This window comes from Macaca fascicularis, chromosome 9, assembly GCF_037993035.2.
Source record: "Macaca fascicularis isolate 582-1 chromosome 9, T2T-MFA8v1.1".
Classification (NCBI taxonomy): Eukaryota; Metazoa; Chordata; class Mammalia; order Primates; family Cercopithecidae; genus Macaca; species Macaca fascicularis.
This window is the reverse complement of record NC_088383.1, coordinates 57,701,080-57,721,276: the sequence shown is the minus strand read 5'-3', so window position 1 is coordinate 57,721,276 and position 20,197 is coordinate 57,701,080. Positions and strand designations below refer to the sequence as shown.

The 20,197-nt window shown below is 51.3% G+C and overlaps 1 protein-coding gene across 50 annotated transcripts in view; it reads left to right on the top strand.

The window, feature by feature from the left end:
* The window catches only part of ARHGAP22 (Rho GTPase activating protein 22), a 210,414-nt gene that overhangs the window by 143,615 nt on the left and 46,602 nt on the right, over positions 1-20,197 (top strand). For 2 of the 50 annotated variants that reach the window (XM_005565173.4, XM_045399894.2), the window contains exon 1: positions 17,715-17,897. The exons of the other annotated variants lie outside the window; for them this stretch is intronic. In XM_005565173.4, the coding sequence (XP_005565230.4) occupies positions 17,846-17,897 (52 nt within the window). In that variant the 5' untranslated portion in view covers positions 17,715-17,845. Of the gene's footprint in view, positions 1-17,714; positions 17,898-20,197 lie in introns of those variants that run through there. 50 annotated transcript variants of the gene reach the window in all.

Here is a 20,197-nt window from a genome sequence, read left to right as displayed (position 1 = left end):
GGCTGGGTGAGCAGCATCTCAGGGCTGCTGTGTGCCATGAGGGCACTGAGAGAAGGACTTGTGCAGGATATGTGTCCACTAGTACCACACACCATCTTCCTGATGAGGACCAGGGCAACCAAGGTCCTTTGTAGACACCAGCACCTTCTAACTTGGTGAAGTCCTGGCTGCCATGCCATGCATGGAGTCACCCACCTGCAAACAGCCACTCTCTATCCTGCTCCAGTCCAGTTTGAGAAACAAGCAAGGTCTATTCCAGTTTAGAGCCCCCAGGGAAGAGTCAAGGAGGGCATCTGCTGTTCAAATCCTGAACCCCTCTTGCTAATGATGGCATCGCGCTTACTTTTAGAAGTAACATACAGCCTCGGAGGGGTTGGAGGAGAGGTCCATGGAGATCACCTGGCTCAGCCTTCTCATTTTCCAGATGATCTTCTTTTTTTTTTTTAGTCCAAAGAGACTAAATGACCTGACTAAGGCCACACAGCATGTCAGCAGGCCAGCTGGGACTCCACCCACAAGCCCTGAGTCTGGGGATCCCTGTGCTCTTGGCTCTGAGCAAGGCCGCCTCACTTCATTTTAGTTTAGTCTGTGTGACTTGAGCACAAGTTCTGCACACAAAACTGTGCAAGGTCACTAATAGCACTTACAAAGCAGTACTATCCCTTCCTTCCTTTGAAATGGTGGAGGTGGAGACAGTACGTACAAGAGTTACTCAAGGCAGGGATGAGGGTGTGGGGAGGAAGCCGAACCCTTCCATGCCACCTCTGAGACAGCTGGAGGGCATAGCCACTCCATGGCTGCAGCCTGGTTCAGAATGTGCCAGGGGTGGGGTCAGGCACCCCTTTCTTAAATGATCTTTCCTCTGTTGTCTCAAGACATTTTCCAAGTACCAGACAGGACAAAATGGTTTAGATGTAAGCCTCTCTACTTTGCCACAGGCCCCAGTGTTCTCTGTTGTCCCACCAGGCTGCTGCTGCCTGCCCTGATGTCTATAGATTCACTTGGTCAAGAGGAGTTGCTTCTATGCCTGCTGAGCTTTTCAGCCATAGCACAGAACCATTTTATGCGTGGAGCATGCTCATGCGCTGAATCAGTGGTCTCTCACTCAGGGAGGAAGAGAGGCCAACATTTGCTGAGGGCTCACTGTGCCCTGGGTTCTCAGCTGTCCCCATGAGGGGGTGCAATGCCCTTGGTTTTAAAGAGATGAAAATATCAAGGCTCCAAAACGTAAATAACTTGCCCTAGGCCACCTGGATGTGGCTGGTCAAGCTATGTTTGAACCCACCTCTGACTAACTCCAAAATTCATGTTCTTTTCTCTTCCCTTGGCTGTCTTCCAAGTGTCCAGAATGGACTGTCTGGAAAGCATTCCATTAGTACTTCTTGAATGTGGGACTACAGGTCTTTGAGTTTCTCCTAATAAAGTGATTTCTGATGAAAATCTGAGAACATCCTTCCTTCCTGTGCCCCCTCCTCCATGACTCGTCGGGCGTCTTCAGAGCCTGGAAGTCTCTGGAAATCCGGAGTAGCAGGCACTGAAAGGATGTCACGGCCCCCTCCCTTTATTCAGAGAGCCTCTCCTTGCCAGTAACCTTCTGGGAAGGCACTGACGGTGGGGAGGATGGGGCTGTGTGGGGAGGGCCCTGCAAGTCTGGGGCAAATGAGGCTGTGGAGCCCCGGAAGAGGCCAGGGTCACCCAGCATCCTGCCCTGCCTCTGCTGTGAGGCCCCATTGTCCTGGCTGGAGGTCCCAGGCTGGCCCGCCCTCGACTTGGGCATTCATGAGCCTGACTCTGAGGCCCATTCCAAGTTAGTGCTATTTGTAGAATCTTCTTAAAATACCACAACAGTGTCATTCATGGAGCGTCTGCACAGCCATCGATGGCGGACGTCAGAACAAAGCTCTGCTGTGCCTGGCATCCCGTTCTGGCCTCTGCTGGAGGTGTCCCCTCCACCCCACTGACTGGGGATGTTGGTGTCCTCCCTGTCCTGGGTGCTCCAGAGCGAGGCCCCATGGGGTCCAGCAGAGACTCTGGTCCCCCACGCTGGCCAGGAGCACATCCTGTGCCAGGCTCGCCAGCTGAGTGCAGGATGGCGTGCTGCACTCTGCAAGTGAGACTGCTGCCCTTCTCGTGGCTGTCCCCACACCCCCAGCTCTGACATCAGGCTTCAGCCCAGGGCCTGCTCAGCTACAGTTGGGTGTACTAACACAAGCAAAGAATAACAGGAGGGACCCAGGAGAATAGTGTTTAGCATTCAGTTTCAAAGCCGCGGGCATTCTCTGCCTTCCCCTGTGGGCAGACCTCAGTTTCCCGTTAGATAACAGTGGTATCCTCGCCAACTGCATCTCTCTCCCCTGCCCCAGTGGTACCCACAGGGCATCCTTAGGAATGCTTGCTCCTGGCATGTTGATAGGTGTCACTGTTAGTTAGCAATGCATTTTGTGGTATCTGGGATAAGTGGAGCAGTTTGAGGGCTTTCCCAGCTTCTGGACCTGTCACAGCCTTTGCTATGTGAATGTACCCTGCCCTGGGCAGTGCCTGCCATACAATTTACCCTCAGGCCCTTCCTCACACAGCTGCCTGGCTGGGCAGCCTGCTCTGGCCTTCCCTGGCCCTGCAGGTTGCGGGTGTGGCTAGAGCTCCTGGCAGTGTGCCCATCCGTTCAAAGGGTTTGATGACTTCCCATTTTTTTGTCTTTTCCCATGGATACCTACCCATGAGTTGCATAGGCAGCCAGACATTCGTCCAAAAGGAGGTGACTTTGCTGGTCCTGGCCCGTGCCTGAAGACAAGCGCCTGCAGTGGGCCTCACAGTGGATCTGGGAGTGGCTGATGGGACCCCCTCCCAGGTGGGAAAGGCTTGGCAGCCAGGACCTAGCAGCCCTCCCTGGGCAGCCATGCCAGCTGCACTGAAGTAGGGTTTTGAGTTTTCTAAAAGTATAGCCACTTGTCAGCAGGTCCCCAACATGTCCCCAGTAACAGCTGGTCACGAGGCACACAGGGCCACTCCCTGAGCAGCGGTGAGGTTGCTACACCCAACTGTAGCGGGAAAAGTGACCTTTGATGAGGAAGCTCTGCCTGGGAGTGCAAATATGCCTGGGGTGAGGGCCGGGCCAGAGGTTGAAGTCCCACAGGTGGTTTTGGGATTCTCAAAGCATTACCATGTAAAGAACAAAACCCGCCTCAGTAAGGAGAGTGGCTGCCCCAGCCTTGGAGCCCTGACAGTTGGAGTCTGACCATCCCAGTGGAAGGCAGGGATGGCCCTGAGAAGCAGGGGCCTCCAAGACAGGCAGGTCCACATGACTCAGCAGCTGCAGGGCTTCAGGCAAGGGACTTGGCATTTCTACGTTCAGATTCCCCCCCACCCCCACCCCCCAGCATTTCCGAGCCTCAGTTGCCCAGGGTGTAATTACTGTGCCTTGCTGAGTGGGGGCTGTTACTGGTGGCATCCTATCCTTAAGTGAATTACAAAGTAAATGGGAGGTTTTGTGATTTCTGTAGCCTGTGACCACCCCCACTTGAGGTTGTGAGCTCCCCGAGTTCAGGATTGACTGCTTGTCATCCTGGTGTGCTCAGCACATGGATACATGGGTGGATGACTGTCCCATGAGGACGCGTGAAACTGCTCACAGGTGCCCCTTTGTGGGAGAGGACCCCGCATGCAGAGGTCTGGGGCAGGAGGGAGACTGACTTTTCACTTTGTGTGCCTGCACAGTTGTTTTTTTATGTTGATGTTGCTCACCCTTTCACCAAAAGGCTAACCTTTCTGAGTCCTGGCATTTCCTGTTTCTTCTCTTGCTGTCAGCCATCACCTCCTGATGTCAGTGTGGCCGCCTCTATCAGCTCTCCCTATCCTTTTTTAACTGCCTATTCTAATTCACTGCATATCAGGAAGCAGTGAACTGCACTTGCTAGAAATGTATGCAAAGTAAGAGTCAGCAAGCCCCAAGTAAGGCCCTTGGAGGTCAGTCGTTTGGCTCATAGGGGACCTTTACCTGTTTGACCTTTCCCAATCATTGTTTTGCATGTCCTTGGACTCTAGATGGATGAGGTTGACAGATGGGTGATTTCGAGATAAACCAGGTGTTACTGTGATGCTCTGTGTATGGAAGGGACAGGAGTCACCCTGTGTCTGGCAGCTTTTCTGGCTCTGCAAGTTCACATGAAGATGGCTAAGATGATGATGGCCCTTGGGAACAAGGTCATTTTTGAGCGAGTTTTCCAAAATTAGTGCTGAACCCTATCTTGCTGGGGGTCTGGTGGGGGGCGTGGGAGGTCCTGAGAGGCTGGAGGAGTTCGGGTTTTGCTCTCCAGCCCTGTGAGCTTTGCCAAGGGGAACAGCGCTGAACTAAGAGTCTAGCAGACAAAGCATAAAATCCTAGCTCTGGCCTTCTTGCTTGAGCAGTTTCCTTCTGCAGAAAATGGAAAAATAAGACCTTCCTGAAGGTTGGCTACAGGCTTGAATGTGAGAATATCTAGGACCTCATGTCATGTAACTCTAGGGAGCACCATGTTGCCTCCAGAGGGCACCATTGATTTAGACTGCAGTGAGAGTGGCTGCCTTGGTCGGGGGCACATGCACTTAGACTACCATGTGAATGGCTGCCTCCTGGTGTTGTGCTAGGGAATGATGCTGGATGACAGTGAACTTGTGAAACTTCTATCCTAGCACTAGCAAGAGTACTTCTTACATGTCTGGCTGCTTATACCTGGCCTCCAGGAAGGAGGCAGCTTATAAAAATAGTAGTCATGTGCCACATCATGATGTTTAAGTCAATAGACTGCACATGTGACAGTGATCCCGTTAGATTATTGTATTGTATTTTCACAGTACCTTTTCTCTGTGTTTAGATACATGAATACTTCCCAACGTGTTATTATTGCCTGCAGTATTCCACACAGGCTCATGCTGTGCAGGTTTGTAGTGTAGGAGCAATGAGCTGTACCGTAGAGCTTGGGTGTGCAGTACCTGCACTGTCTAGGTTTGTGTGAGCACACTCAGTAGGGTTTGCATAATGGCAAAATTGCTTAATAACACATTTCTCAGAATGTACCCCTGTCACTAAGTGGTGCCTGACTATATGTTGTTTTTATAAGAACCTAAAGAACTTGAGTGAAAAAGAATGGGAAGGACATTAGCTGAGGCCCTGAGGTCCCACCCAGCTGCTGAGGAGGGCCCACTGCTGCCTGATCTTACAGGAGCCCCTCGTGAAGAGGGAAGGAGCATCAGTGAGAGATACATAGTGGCCAAATCAAATTAAGGAGGTTTCTCACATGCCCAGTATAGATTTTGTGGTTCAACAAATGTCTGTGTGACCATCCAGAGAGGGGGAAGAACTGGGGTATAGGGTATTGGCGGGTAGAACAGGGGTGTGGAGAGCCACAGGCCCTGGAGGCCTCTGCCATTTGGCAAGCCACTTTCCCCTGGGCTGCAGCTTCTCCAGCCAGCGCTTACAGGCTCCTTACGGGCCTTGGCTACATCTCCAGCATGCCTCCACCAGGCAGCCCTGCTGGCCTACCCCTCTCTCCATCCAGCCAAGAGAAGCGGTCTGAACACACCTCTGGGGAGGCAAAAATCCTCCCAGGGGATCCCCATCCACCCACCCTAGGTTTCCAGGAAGGAACTGGGAATGGCCAGCCAGGTCCTGCCCCAGCCACAAGGAGGAGTTCTAGAACCACCTCCAGCCTGGCTCTGGGAGGTTTTGTGATGCAGAACTGGGGATGGGGCTCAGTGGCCTACAGCCGGGAGACCAGGGTCAGGCGCACACAGGGCTCCTGCATCTGTGCTTTTGGAGCTGCTGGGCGTGGTCTCATGGTGGGGATGGATTAGGGGAGTGGGATGAGAATGGGGCGATGCCACCAGCATATTTTGTTTGATGCCTTACAGTTACAGACTGATTTTCATTTATTTATTATATTTAGTCTAAAATGTAGTTTCCCAAGGCGGGCAGATCACCTGATGTCAGGAGTTTGAGACCAGCCTGGCCAACATGGTGAAACCTCGTCTCTACTAAAAAATACAAAAATTAGCTGGGCGTGGGGGCAGGCACCTGTAATCCCAGCTACTCAGGAGGCTGAGGCAGGAGAATTGCTTGAATCCAGGAGGCAGAGGTTGCAGTGAGCCGACATTGTGCCACTGCATGCCAGCCTGGGCAATAGAGCAAAACTTTGTCTTTAAAAATAATAGTAATAATGAAATAAAATGTACAGTTTCTGGAGACAGAGGAAGCAGGGTGTGGTGGGACTTGGGGCACCCCCTCTCCCCATCGCTTGCTTGCGGCCCTCTGCCTGTCTAGGCTCCACTCACACCCAGGTGCTTGAACCCCATGCTCTCAAATTTCCTCTCAATTCATCACTACCAGGACCCTTCCCATCCCCTCTCTCAGCTTACCCCCAACTTATGAGCAAGTTCTGGTGAGTCTCAGATCCAGACAGGCACTGAGCTTGGGTGCCTGTTACCACCTGCATCCCAGCCAGTGCGGTCCCAGCCTCTGCTTCCCTCTCCTGGACACCTGCCAGAACCTCCTGTCTAAGCTCCTGACCCCCTCCTGCCCTCCTCAGCCCACGCAGCCCCACAGAAGAGCTCAGGACTTTTCCCACCTCGGGGCCTTTGCAGTTCTCCTGCTCATCTGCCAACCGCCTCCCCTGTTCATCCTTTTGTGCCCAGACCAGATCTGTGTAAGAAAGCCAGCCCCTGCTGTTCCTGAGTTCTTAGCCAGAGAATCCCCCCCCGCCAAGTGGCCTGTCCTGACCCACCCCGTCTCTGTTCCTATCCATCTGAGCTCTCCCTGCCACCTTGGTTGGCTCCCTGTCCTTTGGCTGGTTCTCTAGGAAAGCGGGGACCTTGTCTCCCTTGTTCACCCACACACCCCCTCCAGCCCATCCCGTATGTCAAGCACAGCGTCCTGCACACACCAGAGTCTTGGGAAGTACCTGTGTTCTCACTGGAAGAATCAGTCTCCCTGCCCTTCAGGTCTCCTGCATGGGTCCAGCCCTCTGGAGAGGGAGGAGCTAAGACTCTGGGGATCACCCTTGGCCAGTGGATGACTGGAGCCAGGGGATCCCTCCTCCCCTTTTTGTCCCAGGACTGGCAGTCCTGACACACATTTCATGAGGCAAGATGGAGTCCCCAGGCCCCCAGGGCAGCAGGCAGCTTACCCAGCTTCCCTGTGGGGCTCTCCCTCCTTCCCATCTGTCCTTCCCCATCCCGCACTTCTCCCTGGGATAGCTTCCTGAACAATAACCTTTTCCTCAGGCTTTGATTTTAGGGAACCCAGGTTAAGACACACTGTGAGTTGGGGGAAAACATTCTCAACAGCAACCCAAAGCAGAGAAAGGCACAGGCCAGCCAGGGTTCATATCTGCTCCCTTATTAGGCCACGTTGCTCAGAGTTACCCATTTAGCCAATGTTGATGTGTCCACTCACAGCAGAGCACTCCAGCAGGAGTTAGGGGAGGTGCAGGCACCATTCATACCCCAAGAGGCCCAGAAGGGGCACTGCAGGTGGGTGCCAGCAGGACTTGGCCTGAGGAGGGGACATCGATGCACATTGCAGTTCCATCACTGACCAGCCTCCTGGGCTTGGGAGGTTTTTACCCAGTGGCCTGGGCTTCTCCCGGCACCATGAGATGATAGAGAAGGACAGCATGATAATGGTCTGTACTTTCTAGAGTTGCTGGGAGAGGAGCTTCGCAAAGCATGTAGGTGGTGTTAGCAGGGTGGTGGTGCCAGTGACGGCAGCAGCAGCAGCAGCAGGTGTGGGGCCTCGTTAATCTCTGAGACTGACATCGTTTGTACCAGTGTAGAAATAAATACCCCTCCCCTCCACAGAGTCACTGGACAGGTTGACACTGGAAGCTGGCACTGAGTAGGTGCCTCATAAATGTTAGTTCCCTTTTTGTTCCTTAGAATAATGAGTTGACCATCCGTTATTCCCTCCAGGTCACTCAGCATCAGTTACATTTTTTTTCAGTCTAACCACCAGGCCACCCGTTCGTCCTCACAACCCCTCTCTTGAACATTTCGGAACATGGTCTTCATCTGACAGTTAACATATTCCATTTAACATGCTACTGTTTTAACTTATTTTCTTCTCCCTCCAAATATTTTGATGTCAGCACCGGCACCACGTTCCTTGGTATTTCCCAGTCTCAGCCATGCGTTCTTACTGCTGAGGCCTGGCCAAGTTCTGGCTTCTCCAAGGTCAGGGGATGAGGGGGCCTCCTCCAGTCAGCCCCAGAGCCAGGCGAGCCCGAGCTGTGGGTGAAGGTAGCTGAGAGGACGCTGTTCTGAATTTATGGCCTCATCCCTGACCCCAGTAGGTCCCCAGGATACCTTCCTAGCATTGGCTGCTTCGAGTTTGTTGATGATGTTGGTTGACGCCTGTCTCCACTACCAGGCCACACTCTCAGAGAGGCAGAGACTCTTGCTTTTGTCACTGCCGTGTCCCCAGTATATGGCACAGTGTCTGGTACATGGTAGACCATCAATAAATATTTATGGGAGGAAGAATGGGATATGGAAATTTGGGAGTGGGTGAGGGGGCAACAGTTGGGAAAGGTGAGGGAGAAGTAGGGATATTTGAGTTGGGTCTTGATGAATGAGTAGGAGTTTGCCAGGTGGCCAGGTGGCCAGGTGGGAAAGGCACCAGCATGTGCAAAGACCTGGAGGCATGAAGAATGTGGTGCTTCCTGGCAATAAGCAAGTGGGCAGGGCACCTGAAGTGTCCGGTGAGATGGAGAGAGCTGACTGGGGCTGGAAAGGTGCTCTCTGCTCATCACGCAGGAGCCCAGTGGGAAGCAGCAAACTGAGATGTGTCCTGAAGACAACAGAGTCAGGCCATGATGTAAGATTCTCACTGGAGAAGGGAAAGTTCTGACTGCACTGCAGAGGCCACCCGTTGGCAGGGCCTGGGCATTCCCCAGCTGTTCGCACACTCTTCCACTTCTGCAATTGTCCCTGGGAGAAAAATCACAGTCCTCCTTCTCCCACGGGGTACTGCCCAGGGCAAGGTCACACCCAGATCCCCTAAAAGCCCCAGCATCCCCAGAATCACAAAGGAAGATTCTCAGGGAGAGGCTGGTTTTAAGAAATGAAACTCTGCTATGGTTATAAGCTAGCAAAAGGGGAACTTGGAGCTGAAACCATTTGGAGGACATTTGGGGCATTTTCCTAAATTAAAAGTACTCAAGACACAGGGCTGGCTTAACTTCTCCAGCACCAAACACGAGCTCCTGCCTCTCTCAACAATGAAAATAAGCACAATCTTCACTCAGGACAGTCATCTGTGCCCATGAGAATCCACATGCCAGCACTTCAGAGCCTCTCCTGAGAGGAAGCTGCTCCTCCCCTGCTCCTGAGCCCCTCCCTTCTCTTCTGGGAGCCAGCCTGGGGCCCAGTATCCAGCTCCTCCTTCCAGAAATAGGCATGCAGATCTGTGCACCTCTGAGTATGTATCATCCGTTTATTTTTTCCACATAGTCATGGAGCATCCCGTATCACTTCACACAGTTTCACCACCTTCTTTTCTTTTCTTTCTTTTTTTTTTTGATGCACATAATTTAATCAATACATTATTTATTTGATGAAGAGTTAAGTTGTTCCCAGTTATTTTTACTACCTTTTTATGCACATGTACAAATGTATCTGAAGAGTAAATTTCTAGGAATAGATTGCTGGGTCATTTAAAATTTTGATAGATCTCAAATTATTCTTCCAAAGAGATTGTCAAAATCAAAATCTACTTCTAGCAACAGCTCGAAGGTCTGCCCACTTTCCTCACCATCCCCATCAGGTGGGTGCCTTCAGCTGCAATCCCTCCCTTGAGATGCGGGTAAATCAGCTGAGGGCACCTCCCAAGGGGAGGCTGCAGGGGCCCTGCACTGGCCTCACCCACACACCTGGAACACGTGGTGTGAGAAGGCTTATTTCACCTGTCACTTTATATTAAATCTCATTTTCATTTGTTTTTTAAAATAGGTAACAAATAGTACAAATATAAGAAGGCAAAAGCCAGTCTCCTTGCATCCCTGCCTTCCAGTCATCCACCTTCATCCCCAAAAACGCTACTGTTCTCCTTCTCTGTCCAGAGATACTTTGTACACATTCAAACAAATCTGGGTATAAAGTATACCCTCATTTTTTAAGACCTGCAAAACATCCCATTTTATGGATATGTAGCTGGCCCCTCTCCTTCTGCCATTTGTCTTTTCACTTTCTTTTCTTTGCCATGCAACTGTTTTTAACTTTTATGTAGTTACATTTTCTTTTGTGGTCTCCTGTTTTGAGTCATACTTAGAAAGGCCTTCTCCAAAATTTTATACAAAATTTCTCCCATGGTTGAGCCTGGCACTTTTATAGTTTCATTTTTCATCTTTAAATCTTTTTTTTTTTTTCTTTTGAGATGGAGTCTCACTCTGTCACCCAGGATGGAGTGCAGTGGCGCGGTCTTGGCTCACTGCAACTTGCACCTCCTGAGTTCAAGGAATTCTCCTGCCTCAGCCTCCCGAGTAGCTGTGACTACAGGGGCGGTCTGCCACGCCCAGCTAATTTTTGTATTTTTAGTAGAGACAGGGTTTTTTCACCATGTTAGCCAGGCTGGTCTCAAACTCCTGGCCTCAGGTGATCCACCCACATCGGTCTCCCAAAGTGCTGGGATTACAGGTGTGAACCATCGCGCCTGGCCTTAATCTTTAATCTATTGTGTATTTTTATTTGGTTGTAAGGTGTGACATAAGGATTCAACTTGATTTTTCCTCACATGGCTCTCCCATGTGAGGAAATACTATGGGATATACTATCCCATGTATTAGAGAATCCATCCTGTCCTCACCCCTTTGAAAGAGTTCCTTAAACATTCCAAACTCCCATATGTGTGTGAGTCTTTCTCTGGTCATGCCACCCAGTGCAATGCTGTTTTAATTACTGAGTAGCTCTACTCAGTTTTTGTTTTGTTTTGAGACAGAGTCTTGCTTTCTTGCCCAGTTTGGAGTTCAGCTCACAGCTCATTTCAGCTTCCTGCTCTGCTGAGCTCCAGTTACTCTCCTACCTCAGCCTCCTGCATAGCTGGGATTATAGGTGTATGCCACCACACTTGGCTAATTTTTTAATTATTATTTTCTATAGAGGTGGGGTCTTGCTATGTTGCCCAGACTGGTCTGGAACTCCTGGCCTCAAACAATCTTCCAACTTTGGCCTCTCAAAGTATTAGGATTACAGGTGTGAGCCACCATGCCCAGCCTCTGTACTGTCTTTTAATAATTGGTTGGGCTGGTCGGAGTTCACTATGTTTTCTTTCAAAAGTGCACTTGCTATTTTTGCTTATGAACCTTAAGAATCAACTTACCTCATTTAAAAAGAAATACTATTCATATTGTGTTAAATTAATAGACCAAGGTAGAGAGAATTGGCATCTCTGTTATGCTGCTGGCATCCCTATTTTCCTACTTATATACATAGCATGCATTTCTGTTTCTCCTAATTTACAAATAGGTTGTTCTTTTTATGTATTAATTTTGCACCCAGCTGATTTACTGCATTCTTTTATTGATTATGATGGGTTTTCAATTCATTGACTTAGAACTTCCACACATATAAACAAGTACCCTGAAAAATAATTTAACAGGAGGAGTAATAACAGCTCACCCTCTTCTCCAGCTTTCATAGCTTTCCATTCTTTCTCTTGTCTGGTTGGTGAACCCTTCCAGGGAGATGCTCTATACCAGGGGTCTTCAGTGGACATGCCTGTATTTTTCCTGGCTTTGATGGGAATGCTGCCGTTGTCTCTCCACTGAATGCAGTGTTGGCTTTGAGTATATCCAGGTGAAGATCCACCTGTTCTCATTTAACGAAGAATATTTATCAAAATGGATGTTCAGTTTTGTCAAGTGTCTTTTCCAATTTCCCCTTAGACTGCTGGGCTGCAGGCCGCCAGTGTGCACCAGCAGGCCAGGGAGGCCTGCCCATGCCTGGCAGCTTGGGGAGGAGGTGGTGCAGCTACGTGGGCAGCCTGTGGCTCTCATGCTGTCAGTACCATCCTGTTTCCAGCTGCAGGAAACAGGCAAGCCCATGTAACCTGCCAAAATCAAAGGAGCTATGTTATTGTTACAGACCAAGAAACCCAGAGGGAGAGGTAGGCGGCCCCGTGGTATGACTCAGGGCCTCAGCAACGTCAACAAGGACATGGCCTCCCCCTGCCCCTTCACCCCCTTGATCTATTGGCTCTGCTCACTGGCCAGAGTGGCTGCAAGATGACCACCAAGTGACCAACAGGCAGGACACGCCCCTTCCATGGAGAGGGGTCTCTTGGTGGAGTCCTTCTTAGACAGGAGGGAGCCTTTCTTAGATGTCCCTCCAAGAAGTTCCCCTTGGACCTCAATGGCTGCATCTCTAGTCTTAGGGCAGCCTGTGAAATAGATCTGTTTTTCATTTCTTTCCAGATCTTCTTTAATGAGTGATAGGTATGCGCCTCTCTCAATGGCTGCCCGTCGTTCCATCACCTTTGTGTATCCTGGTGTCCCATTCCCCTGCTTTGGTCATGATGTTGCTTCTGGTATTGGATTGGCTTTTGTCATTGCCTGCTTGTTTGGGCATTTTGGGTTCTGAAATGTTGCGTATGGACTCTGTGGCTGCTGCCCTTCTTAGGCCAGCTAGAATTGCACTTTTGGCTCTAGCGCATCAAGACGTGCTATTGTGTGCAGAGCGGGTACGAGAACTCCACAAAGGATAGGGTAGGGGGCCAGGTCGAGGGAGGCTGCAGCGGGGCCACTGCTTGGGGATGCAGAGGGCTCTAAATCCTTGTGCTGGGACTGGTGGGGGGTGTTGGGGTGGCTTCCTCTACATGTGGGGGACTTCACTGACTCCTGGCTTGGGCAAGGGGCCAGAAGGGCCATGATGTGGAGCACCTGGAGGCTCTGAGGACCAACAGGTGCCCAGTGCATTTTTGTTCAGGGGCCTTCATTGTTCGCCAGCGCATCCCAAGGAGGAGAGGGATTCAACAGGTTTCTAGGTGCTCCGGTGCAGCTATGCAGTGTGGCTGGTGTGGTCCCTGCAGGGGTGGGAGGCTGGGTAATGGGGGACTCTTCTGGGCCCTGTCCTGCTCGGGCCAGCTTTCTCCTTTCACCACAGGATCCCATCTTCCTTCTCAGAAAATACAGCGTGTGGGCTCGTGATGACAGGCCAAGGTAGATGTTACCTGCAGGGAGCCTTATGAAAGGTGGGGACTGGCTCTAGGCGCTGCATCCTCTTTGTCTGGAGTGCACACACAGCAACTCTAAGGGATATATAGAGGCGGAGCCCTAGAGGAACCATGGAAACCTGAAGTTTCCGCTGCTCTCAGCCTATCGCCTCCCCTCCTGATATTCTGCCCTTCATCTCTTCAGCCCCACTGGGAGGATCCCGGGATGGCCACCTTCTCTTATCCCATGACAGACAACAAAAGAGTCAGGGCCCAGGGCCCACTGCAGTGCTGCCCTGGGGGATGGAGCACAGTGGGAGGGGTCCGTTTATTGAGCCCCTGGGCCTTTGCAGTTGCTGTGAGTGGCAGGAGCTGCACCTGGGACTGAGGTATTGTGGCCAAGGTGGACCTGGCAGGAGGGGCAGGTGGATGGCGAGACCCCAGGTTTCCTTGGCTTTGTTCCTGTGTCCTCAGTAGTGCCCTGCCTCTTCTTTCCAGACCTGTTTTCCTGGAGGGGCTCCTTCCTCCCCGGCTTGCTCAGCTTGTACTGCAGCACATTGCGAGGCCTCAGACAGCCGACCCCTTACACAGCATCTGCTGACCACCAGCACTCCCTCTTCAACATCCTGTTCCCTCCTTCCCCTCTGCCTTCTGTGCCTCCTTTTCTCTCTGCATTTATGGCAATAAAAATACTTTCTGGAAACAGAAGTGAGTCGTCGGCCTCCTCCTATCCCTGGCTGAGTGGTGCTGACAGGGAGGCTGGCAGCAGAAAGCCCAGCTGCCTTGGAGAACCCCACCTACTTTTCACCCATGCCAAGGAGACAAAGCTGTGGCCCAAGGCCTACCCTGAGGAGACAAGGTCAGGATCCTGCTCTCCTTCAGGAGTGGGCTTTGCTTTTGCAGCTGAGCAAGCACGTCTTGCCGTTCTGATAATTTTTCCGTGGGAGGCCCTAGCCCTGTATGTGCAGGTAGCAGATTGTCCAGGTCCCATGATCACCCCCCAAGGGCAGGTGGGAGGTGTCAACCCCCTAGGAGGTCAGCAGCATGCAGTTTCTCCTGACCAGCCATGGGCAGTTGGGAGAGTCAGTGCCCAGGGCCCACTGCAGTGCTGCCCTGGGGGATGGAGCAGTGGGCCCTGGGCCCCCTGCACAGAGCCCCAAGGAATCCAGTGCACCCAGTTCACTCTGAGGACCTGAGAAAGCTGAGTGTGAACAGCTCACAGTCCAGTGGCAGATGGGGCACCTTGGTTCCTGCCCTCCACTCCCCAGGGGTGTACTACGCAGCACCTCCACAACCAGGCTTGTGAACTCCTTAGGGCAGGATGCAGCCCCACTCCATTACTGCACTGAACTAGGAGGGGGACTCCATCAAGTAGCAACCGGCACACAGCAGCACAGACTTCCTTATCTAGTGTGACCAGCTGTCTTCCTGCAGATACTCTGGCAGGCACCAGGCGATTGTTCAGCAGGCACCTGGAGACAAGGATTAGGTAAGACCCTAAATAGAGAAGGAGGTCCCAGCAGCTAAGGTGAAGAGAGCAGCCAGAATAGGCAGCCCTGGAGGCAGCAGCTCTGGGCTGAGAATTCTTGCCCTTCCAGTTCTTACCTGTGTGACTATGAGCAACAAAGTCCATCTCTCTGACCTCAGTTTCTTTATCTGTAAAATGAGAATCATGACACCTATCTCACAAGCTATGGAGAGGATAAAATGCCATAGTCTATATGATTGCATGTATGTGGCACACGGCTGGCGCATAGTAGGCTGCTGTTGTTATTTAATGTTCTTACCGTCCCCATCATTATCAGTACAGGAAGAGATGTGAGGATTGTATATCCTCATACCACCAGAGCCCCACTGTCCAGGTCTCTGAAGGCAGCAGACCACAAGGGGGATGGTTGTGCTTCAGGCTGTGTTTTGACAAAATGGGGATTGCATACATCACCTTTGCTGCATCATAGATTACCCCCCAAACCTAGTGGCTTAAAACAGAAACATTTATTATCTCACAGCTCTGTGGGTGGGGAATCTGGGTGTGGCTTGCCTGCATCCTGTAGCTTGGGGGCTCTCAAAGGCTCATCCCGGTGTTAGCTGCAACTGTGGCCTCATCTGAAGGCTTGACTGACGGGAGATCCACTTCAAGCTGAATCACACAGCTATTTGTAAGGGACAGTCCCTTGAGGGCTCCTAGACAGACCACCACGGTCCCTCGCTGGCTGTTGCTAGAGACTTCTCTGTTTCTCACCACATGGGCCTCCCGCCTCGGGCAGCTCCCAACAGGGCAGCCTGCCTCATCACAGCCAGCAAACCAGAGAACAAGGGAGAGAATGTGAGATGGAAGCCACTGTCTCTTTGTGACCTAATCTCAGAAGTGACATCCTGTCAATTTTTGCCACATTCTGTTCATTAAAAGCAAGTTACTGGGTCCAGCCCACCTTCACGAGGAGTAATTACACAAGAGTCTGACTACCAGGAGGCAGGTCCACTGGGGGCCATTGCGGAGGCTGCCTACCAAGGGATGAAGCCAGGAACACCCACTCTGCAGCCAGACTGCCTGGGGCATTCAGATCCTCAGCTATTAAGAGTGGGCTGTGAGGGGCCAGTGCTTTAGGACACCGGTTGGCAACTAATTTCCCTTGGGTGACCGGGGGCTGTTGGGAAGATACACCTTACTAGTCATGTGACCTTGGATGAATTATTCAACCTTCTGTAGCCTCTGTGTTCTCGTCTGTCAATTGGGTATCATCATTGTAACACCATATCAGGTGGTTGTGGGACATCGAGATAAAACATGCAAAGCTGTTAGGATGGTGCCCAGCAATATGGTGAACACTCAACCAAGGCTGGATATTTTAATTAAGAGAGATTGCCTGTTACCTCCCAGAGCCCTCCACATCCCCCCCAGTGGCTGCTGCCATTCACTGAACCCCAACCCTTTTCCAGACACTAGACTAGTCCCTGGGACACCAGGAAGAACAGTCATACATTCCTTCCTAAGTCATACAATCCTTTCACAGAGACAGGCAGTAAACACGTATGCAGATGAACAAGCTGCTTTCCAATCAGGATAAGTCCTATAGAGAAAGCCATGTAAGACTAATTGGGTGGGAGGGGGCAGCTCCTTGACAAAGGCTGTCACCCAGGGAAGGATTCTGTAATGTACATTTGAGCTGAGGCTGGAAAATAAGAGGGAGTCAGCCATGCAAGGAGGTGGGAGGGCATTTGGAGCACCCGAGAGAATGCAAACTTTACGATGGGAAAAAGGTGAATTTGAGGGAGAGAGGGTGCTGGAGTGGCTGACAGCAGGACATGGGCCAGGGGGAGGAGAGGTGGTCCGAGGGACCTGGAGATTCACAGTCACATCGGAGTTGGGTTTTATTCCAAGAACAGTCGGCCCTCTGAAGGGTTTCCAGCAGTTGTGATTTGCCCTTAAGAGGCTGCTTCTTGTTGGAGAGGTGGATAGATGGGTGGATGGATAGATGGATGGATGGATGGATGGATGGATGGATGGATGGACGAATGAGCAGATGGATAGATGGATAGATGGATGGATGGATGGATGGATGGATGGATGGACGAATGAGCAGATGGATAGATGGGCGGATGAACAGGTGGACAGATGGATGGATAAATTGGGGAGATGGGCAGATGAACAGGTGGCTTTGGCACAGGCACAGCCCCTTGCTCTGTACTTGCTGAGCAGAGTTTGGTGCCCATTGCCTGCCTCTGCCCTCCAGGGCTGCCTGAGTATGGGCTCCTGACACCACATCCCGGGAGGAGTGAATATTGCTGGAGAAGAGGAGACCAGGCTGAGTGAGGGAGCTGCTTCCTGCTCCCTTTGTCCCAGAGGCAAGGGAGACACCATAAGGGTGGCAGCTGACTTGGCGCACAGAATCCACAACAGCTGTGTTCAAATCCTGGCTGTACCATTTCCCAGCGTGATGGCCCTGGGCCACTGAAAGCTTGCGGAGCGTCAGCTTCTCTGTCTTTGACACAGACCACATGCCTACCTTAGAGGGTACGGGGGCGCTTATCAAGTACCACGTGCAGGTGCTGTGCCCAGCCCCTGGCTTCTTGGTCTCATTTCATCTTCACCACGGTCCCGGGAGGTGGGTTTAGTTATTGGCCTTGTTTTGCTGATGAGAAAATGGAAACAGAAAGATTAAGTAACTAGCTCAAGACCATGTGGCAACTAAGCACTTATATCAGGCTTCTCCCATGCATTCATTAATCTCCACTACCTGATGAGTGGGTCCACCTGGAGAGGAGAACCCTGAGGCATAAAGCTGGTGGCACTGAGCTGGGGTTCCCACATGCCAGATAAATAGGACTCCCCCACCCCCAGGGAGTCAAGAACACAGCAGGACAAGCGCACGGGGCGGCAGGCACAGATGCGGATGCAGAACAACCACACCGACCTCCCACTGGCGGGGATCCCAGCAGGTCCTCCTTGCCCCGCCCCAGACAGTCCCAGCCTTCGGGCACTGGTAAATGCAGAAGTTCCCCAGGAGAGACAAAAGGCCTCAGCCTGGTGCCCACAGGCAGAGCGCACAGGCAGTCGAGTGGCTGCAGTCCCGCAGTGGAGGAGTGCCTTGTGCACCTGGTGGTTTTCTGCACCCCAACAGGTGCATCTGGCCACTGCTCCTCCCACTGCAGGCCCCACTGCTCCACACCATGCCCTTCTGGCCCATCAGGCATCTGAAGAGGAGCGGGCGTCTGCCCAGGGGTAAGTGGATAGCTGGAGTCACTGGGAGGCTGTGAGGACCAGGCTAGGAGACTGGGGAGGGCAATTAACCCTTGAAAGGGAAGTGGTGTTTGGTGGCCGCAACCAGGTAAAGAGAACTCAAAGACATGAATGAAGACTGGGAGGACAGCAGGGAGGTTCAGCCTGGTACACTGGGGATCCTGTGCAGGAGCCTCCAGCTGGCTCATTGCCCAGGACTGACACCACACACACAGGCAGGTCTCAGGATGCCTGAGAGTGTGCTTGGCAAAATAATGGCCCACCAAAGGCAACATACACCGCCAGCCCCAGTCCACACTCTCCCTCACTGTAGCCACCAGCCACATGTGGCTGCTAAGCACATGAAATGTGGCTAGTCCAAATTGAGATGTGCTGTTAGTGCTAAATACGTGTTAGTGCCTTAAAGATTTTTAAGACTTTGTACAAATATATGTATAATATCTCAATAATTTTAACTGACATGTTGAAATGAATGCTACTATTGTAGATATATTGGAATAAACAAAATATTAGGTTGGTGCAAAAGTAATTGCTGTTTTTGCCATTGAAAGTAATTTATTTTTGGCTGAGTGCGGTGGCCTGTAATCCCAGCACTTTGGGAGTCGAGGTGCGTGGATCACCTGAGGTCAGGAGTTTGAGACCAGCCTGGTCAACATGATGAAACCCCATCTCTACTAAAAATACAAAATTTAGCTGGGTGTGGTGGTGGGTACCCATAATCCCAGCTACTCGGGAGGCTGAGACAGGAGAATCACTTGAACCTGGGAAGCGGAGGTTGCAGTGAGCCAAGATTGTGCCACTACACTCCAGTTGGGGCAAAAAGAGTGAAACTCCATCTCGAAAATCAAAGGAAAGTAATTTATTTTTATATATATATTAAAGATAAATACAGCTGTTCCTTTTTAGTTTTTTAGTGTAGCTGCTAAAACATTTGAAGTTGCACATGTAGCTCACATTATATCTCTGTAGGATCACACTGTTCTAGACGGCTGCATCTAGACACTGGGCCTTCACCCCTGACACCCAGCTGCTAGGGCCCTCTGAGGGTTTCTACATTCTAGGCAGCCAGGAGAGTGACAGTGGGCCCTGTGACAAATCATACATTGCTGCTGCCACTTTTAAATGGTGATTTAAAAAATATTTTTCAATAAACCTTGGTAAAGAGGGGTTAAGGCAAATATAAAATGTGATCAATTACATCAGAATGACAACTTTTTCACCTGAACATCATGGAATAAGTCCCAGGGTTTACAGCGGCTTACAAAGTGCTTTCACACATATCGGTTACTCTTGTTTCTTTTTCTTATGAAAATGTTTATATGGAAAAGTTGAAAGCCAGTTCTTGTCCTGGGACTCCTGCATTTTGGAGCCTCCCCCCTCCCTGGGTCTCAAAAGGAAATCCTTAAGTTCAGGAGCTCAGAGGGGAGAAGGCCTGGCTGGAATCACAAAGGGCTGGTCACCTGGGGCTGGTGCCCTTGAACAAGCCACGGGCAGAAGGAGTGAGAAAAGTGGGGTCGGGATAGGAGCCAGACTTCCTGGGGTCATAGTTTCCTGGTACATACACACACACAGCTCATAGTTAGAGCTTGGGCTGTTTCTAAACATTTCTGGGCTCAGTTTCCTCTCTTTAAAATGAGAATAGTGATATCGCTTCCCTCAGGATCCCACAAGTGTTCACACTACTCACACTCATCAATCTGTAAGTGTCATGCCCACCTTTCGCAAGGTTTTCACGTGTGCCAGTCTCCTTTGTTCTGCCGGTGCCGCCCTCACTAACCTCCCATTCATCTCAGGCTCAGCGCATGTCCTCTCCATGCCAGGCTCTGCTGGCTGTGCTGGAGTTGTCTATAAAACAGACAGAGTCGGGGTGGGCCAATGAGAAACGTTATGAATAAGCATGTCATGTAAACACATAAAATACATACAGAGTGTATTGACTGCAATCAGTGCTATGGAAAAATTCAGGCCAGGAAGGAGCATGGGGTGTGGTGGGTGATGCGTGGTGAGGCTTAAATAGGGTGGTCAGAAGAAGATGTTACCTTCCCCAAGAACGTAACATCTGAGGAAAGACCTGAAGGGGGTCAGTGCTGGAAGGACAGCTTTCTGGGCTACAGCAGGAGCAAGGGAACAGCAGGTGCAAAAACCGTGAAGCAGGAGCATGCCGGGTGTGCTTGAGAACTGGCAAAAGCAAAGGGAAGGGGAGCCAGAGATGACGTCACAGGAGTAGGGGTCAGGGGCCTTCAGGCTCACTGCGAGGCCTTTGCCGAGATGGGCCTGCCGGG